The following is a 6,000-nucleotide window of genomic DNA, read 5'->3' on the forward strand; positions in this document are numbered from 1 at the left end:
CACAAGAGCCAGTCTTTAAAAATACTATTATTTCTTTAAAAAATTATAACTAAATCTAAAGTTGCAATTTAATAAACAGAGCAAATATATCCTGGTGAGCCCTATATTTTTATAACACAATCAGCATATTTGTACATGATGCCTATCTTAAATCCCAACATTTAATTCTAGTGTGGGGACAAAGAGAGGCCAAAATACTATAGTGATTACAAAATATTTTATTAATAAGTTATATACAAATAAATTAGTTTTAAAAGTTTATGATACATTTATACAGAAAATCCGAATCCTACACAGCTCCATTGTCAACAGAAGCAACTAATTAGATTGATTTTCACAGGCCAGACCCTCTATTTCGTCTTCACTATCAGAATCTTCATAAAATGAAATTGTAGCTTGAATTGGGAAATTTTTCAGAAGAGTTTCTGCTTCTTGATATAAGTAGTCGTAACACTTTGACTTGGGCCAGAACAGTCTGAAAGAAGCAGACAACATACTGTCCATATGTTTTCACATTCAGGATCTTAATTGTCACCAAACAATTGATTTCCACAAGCTCTCTAGGCTTGATAATTAGTTTACACATTTTAGAGACAGCCTTAAGATGGAAAGTTAAAGCTGCTACTGTCCCAGCCTTCATAGAGTCCGCTTGCCAATGTACAAATAAATGGTTGATCCTTTGACATCTTTATTTAAGCTATAAGTTAGATTTTAAAATATTCTGCACACTCTATAAGCAGAAGATGCGTGCCTATCTTAGTTCATGAGTTATGTATGTGTTTATTCTTGCAAAATGCAGAAGGTTAGATTTCCACTCTCTGAATTTCTTTAGAAGGCAAGTAAATCCCACCACTCCATCAAACACATGGGTGATGGCCAGCCTTACAAAGAAGGCACAATGTCTGGACCCTGAACAGGCAACAGTCACCCACTGTACAGCAGAAAAACTCTAGATGTAGCATATATATATATATATATATCCAATATGCTTGATCAGATATGCACAAAAACAGTAATTTTAAAGTCTGTGCTTCACAACTCACTAGCTGGAAAAGCTGCTCCAATACCAGTCTTTATTCCCAATCCCTCTTCTCTCCCTTCCAACCAAATCTGAGAACACTATATCAATGTATTGAGAATGATACAGGTTTTATACAACTAATTTGCATGTAAGCATCCTTATCTCAGATTTTTTAAATTTTGACCTTTATTAAGCTGGCCTGGTGGTCCCCTTTTATTTCTCATCCAAAAACAAACAAACAAACAAACAAACAAAAAGTACATAAAGCTGAGCTGACAACTCTTGTGAAGTCACTTCATTGTACAGCAAAGAATTCTGGCTACATCTAATTGAGTGAGTCTAACCAAGGAAAGATTATGTTGTGTTACATGTGCTCAGTGTTAAAGGACAGAAAGTTAGGCAAAAGAATTTATATATATTTCTAGCAAAACACATTAAAAGCTTATAATTCAGATGCTTAAGCAAGTAGCTATCAATTATTCATCTCCTGAATGTAGTCGTGAGCTCTTGTACCAACATCATCCACCAACCAAAAGGGAATAAAACATGAATGCTACCTTCAAAGAATTGACCAATGTGCAAAAACCATAGAACACACACTATTCGTCAAGAAAAAAAAAAAAACTGAAAAAAAAGGAATTTGCTTATCAATGTATTTTGTAATATGTAACTGGAATTTCCAACCCCCAAAACCATTGTTTGGTTGGTATCACCATGGTATGGTCAGAATTTCTCACTGCAGACAATTCTTCCAGGGAGGCCATCCTTTGCTCAGTTCCCTGTTCTGATTCTTCTGTCTCTTCTGCTGTACTCCATGTACTAGGCGGAGGCTGCTCATCCCTATGCCTTCTTTGAAAATGATCACCTCTTCCCTCTGCACTTCTTTAGGATGACCTCACCCACTGTCCCGTGTTCCCCAGCCTGCAGTGGAAGGCTTTCAGCCTGGCTCCTGACACGTATGCAACCCTCTCCCTGAGTTGTCCTGCTTGGACTCCCTAAAGAGCATGAAATGCAACAAATAACAATTCAGACCCATTTCCTCATTCCCCAGTTCTATATTGTCATAGAACAACACTCACCTCGTCAGCAGCCACAAATCTGGGAGGCATTCTGGCTTTTTAGCTGTTCTTCACCTACCTCTCAGTACATTATGAAGGCTAGCCTTATCCCCAAAGTACTTCCCACACCCACTAAGTCCTGCTGCCACTTCTGACATAAAGGCTTTCCCTCATTTCTTGCTTGTAACTACTTCCAGTTGTGCCTTGAGTCTTCATTCCAGCCCCTTAGTGACTTTTCTGAGTCATCAGTCTTCTGGCTAAAATCTATGACCATCATTACCTACTGCAGAGTAAAGCCTATAGGTTTCTGGACAAAACTCTGTATGGAAGTGTATAAGCTCTGGCCTTTTACGCCCTGCTGCCACTGCAGCTTCACACACCCAAGTTTCTGGTCCTTGGGACACCATCAGGAGCCATTCTGTCCCACAACCTCTTTTCTGATGTCATCTCTTTTGACAAAAATGTCCACTCATCTGGCTGTTGGAGACTCATCATAGTAACTATAACTAATATATAACACACCCTTTGTAAGCTTTCCCCAACCCTTCAACAGGTACATATTTCATGCCCTGAACTCATTCCACAACTGACCAAAGGCTGGAGACATAGCTTAGTGGGTAAGAGCACTGGCTGTTCTTCCGGGGGAGCCGGGTCCAGGTGCCGGAACCTACACAACTTATAAGCATTAGCAACTCCAGGTCCAGGGGATCCTAGTCCCTCTTCTGACCTCTGTGGATACAAGCCATACACATGGTTCATATACATTCATGCAGGCAAAAGACTGAGACACATAAGAAGAAAAACTTTAAAAGAGTCTGACCACAGTAAACTCCACTTATCATTTGCCCTCCCTGTGTCCTTCAAATTCTTTCAGCATATGTAGGTAATCAAGACATATCAACTACCATAGACACAGGCCAGGCTTTCTTTACAACAGGCCTACAGGCCTTCTTTTAACAGTCCTGAGAACACCGCCCAGTTATACACATTTTATCTCAAATAAAAGCTAAAAAGAATCTTATAGAACATCTGACTTCCTGTGGCAAGAAATAAAATAAACCAAACAAACAAAAGACAGTAAACAGCTGGACCCGCCTTGGGTCACCTTGGACCCCCTTAACCTAGTTCTTGGTCTAATGTTCCTATCATGGCCAGTTTCTCTTAAGTGTCAAGCTTGACCTGCTACAAACCTGTAACTGTCTACCCCATTCTTCCTTTTGGTTTGCAAGAAAACAGTACAGAATGCATTCTGTGAGGCCACCTTCACTGTGCCCTTTAAGGATTGAAAACAATAAAATAAAATAAAAGCTCAAAACAACTTTTCAGGCTTAAGATGTCTTTCATCTTATAACCCAGAGCCTCCTTCAAGGCAGGTAAACACCCTGACTCTGAGCTACATCCCAGCCCCACCTATTTCTTTTTCCCAATCAATCTGTTTCTTCTCTTCGAAACCAGGTCTGTTAGCATTTACTCGCTATGCACCAATCAGCCGTTCTTTTATGGGATAAGCCCTGTATTTCCCCATCCTGTGAGTAACAGAATCTTCGGAATGAGAACACAGAGCAACTAAGGGCAGATCTTCCAAGGGAGAAACTTCATTGCCAACTATTGAACTAGGCTGCATGATGATGTCCCCACTTCCAGCAAGGCCTGGCACTCACCTGACAGGGTGTTGGTATTGAGAAAGCTTCCCTGAAGAAGCTTCAGTCATTCCAGGGCCGCTGGGCAACTAGGAAGGAGAGGAGCCATCTCAGTCACCAAGCTTCTCATTGTAGAAACTGGGAAAGTGAGCGGCCCAGTGTCTAGGGTTCAGGTAGGGACTGTGACCCCGGGCCTCTCAAGTGGCTGCATTGCTGCAGAGAGTGTCCCAGCCTGCTTTCATACCCACAGGGCTTGGGCAGGCACCCTGGCAGGCATTGAATAGACTGGGGCCCCAAGCTCTCTCCACAGGCTCGGATTGGGGGTGGGGAGTTGGGACGCTCTGCTCTCCGAACCTCAGTGGGCTACACTGTCACTCACCGCCTGGGTAGCATGGGGCTCCGCCCGCTCCGATTTTTCTCCGGGAGTTCGAAGCCAAGGTCTCCAGAAGCCCTCGGACCTGCAGGATGGAAAGCAAGCGCAACCCGCGCACAGAGAACGTGAGCCTGGCCGCGGAACACAACTGCGACCGAGCGCGGGCACCGGGGGGCACGGGCGGCGGGCACAGGGCAGGGGCTGAGGTGAGGGCGCGCAGGGATGAGCCGGGGCCAGGCGATCCAGGCGGTGGGCACGGAGCGAGGGTGGAGAGTGAGCGGGGATGGATGGGGATGGTAAGTACCCGGGCTGCGCGGGCGGCGAGCGGCGGCTGCGCGAGGGCGAGGGCGAGCGCGCTGGGCTGGGCGCGCGCTGGGCGCCCTCGGTGCTGTCCATGGCGGGGAGGCGGCTTCGGCGTCGCAGCCCCGCTTTATCTAGCCCTCTGGGCCGGCCTCTGTCGCAGACCTTCGCACCCCGGGCCGCCCTCGTTCCGCATAAACAAAACGGCAGCGCGTGAAGGCGCCCCGGGCCGCGCGCGGGTGTGAACGCGTGCACATCCCAAATGGCCCTGGTACCGTACCGGCTGCAGGAGCGAGTGTTAATACCCCCCCCCCCCCGACACACCGCCTGGGAGAAAAACAGCATGCGCCCCAACAGCCAATTTCCCTGCGAAAAGGTTAGAAGGGGGTGGAATTAAGCGATTCTACACGTTTTTGTGTATTTCTGCAAAAATGCCGAGGGCTGGTAATTGCTTGACTCCTGGCTTGGCTTTTTGGTCTCCAGCAAACGCAGCTAGCTCTGCAGCAGCCCGTGTTTTAAAAAACTCAATACGGAGTAAGAAGAAAAACAAATAACCTTAATTCCTTCTCCCTCCCCGAACAATAAAGACACAAATAAACGAAGTGTCACTGTGTATGGAAATATGGAGAGATAATACATGTACGGTTTTCAAAAACTGTATTGATAAGCTTTGTTCACAATCTGCCTGTTATTTGAAGGGGATACAAAAATGTTCGGCAGCAGGAGATGAATTGTGAAAACCTGACTGTTACAGCCAAGAGGGGCAGAGACAGTTGTTATGTAGTCTCCGTGCCTTCCCACGGCCTCAAGACTTTCAAACTCGTCAGCGTCTCTGGCCAGTAGGCCCCCAGGCATGTGAGCTCTACCCCTCCGCCCTCAGTTGATCTTAGTTAGACAATCTTTTTGTGGCTTGGAGAAGATGTGGATGATAACGGGTCTTGGAAGGTTATGATATGAGACAAATTATTCTTCCTGTACTAGTTTCTTGTGGGAGTTACCCCTCCTTTATCTGTAGAAGTTCATTAAACCTAGCCCAGGAAATGTTATGGTTCAAAGTAAATATGATCTGTAAATCCTATAATTTCTTCCCAGACATTTTTAAATAATGGAAACGAATATCCTCAAACACTGCAGATTGAAAGACTTGACTGTAGGCTATAGCACCGATTCTCTTCACTCTGTTCACTTCATAAGAAAAGAATCCATTTAATTATTACCTAGGGGGCTGTAATGCTGTAACTGCCCGAAGGATGAGATATGGTTTTCTTCAGATAATGGAATCAGTGAAGATAGATTCCTATTGCCTGCCAATGGCTTAGAGTAGCAACACTTACTAAATGTCTGTTGCATGTCTGGCACACAGTAAATCCTTCCTTGACAGATGAAAAAAAAATGATTTAAAAATATTATGGCCAACTGGCAAGAAAGCTCGGCAGGTTAAGATGCTTCCTGCCAGGCCTGACAACCCAGAGCCTGCCTGGTTGGAGGAAAACAGTGATTCCCACAAGTTGCCCTCTGACCATACAGCAGAGGCATGGGAACCTACCACATGCACTCCCGAACACACACACACACACACACACACACACACACACACACACACACACA

At 44.9% G+C, this 6,000-nt stretch overlaps 1 protein-coding gene across 1 annotated transcript; it reads right to left on the minus strand.

The window, feature by feature from the left end:
• Nucleotides 1–223: 223 nt before the first annotated feature.
• Nucleotides 224–4,596, minus strand: Ripply2 (ripply transcriptional repressor 2). Its single transcript, XM_055602495.1, is given in 5 exon segments — nucleotides 224–475; nucleotides 3,741–3,808; nucleotides 4,099–4,188; nucleotides 4,190–4,383; nucleotides 4,386–4,596. Coding segments are annotated over 5 exon segments (612 nt in total). The 5' UTR covers nucleotides 4,489–4,596; the 3' UTR covers nucleotides 224–318.
• Between the last annotated feature and the right edge of the window lie 1,404 nt (nucleotides 4,597–6,000).

The sequence above is a fragment of the Psammomys obesus genome, unplaced genomic scaffold (genome assembly GCF_907164565.1).
Source record: "Psammomys obesus unplaced genomic scaffold, mPsaObe1.curated_primary_1811, whole genome shotgun sequence".
In the NCBI taxonomy this organism is placed as follows: domain Eukaryota; kingdom Metazoa; phylum Chordata; class Mammalia; order Rodentia; family Muridae; genus Psammomys; species Psammomys obesus.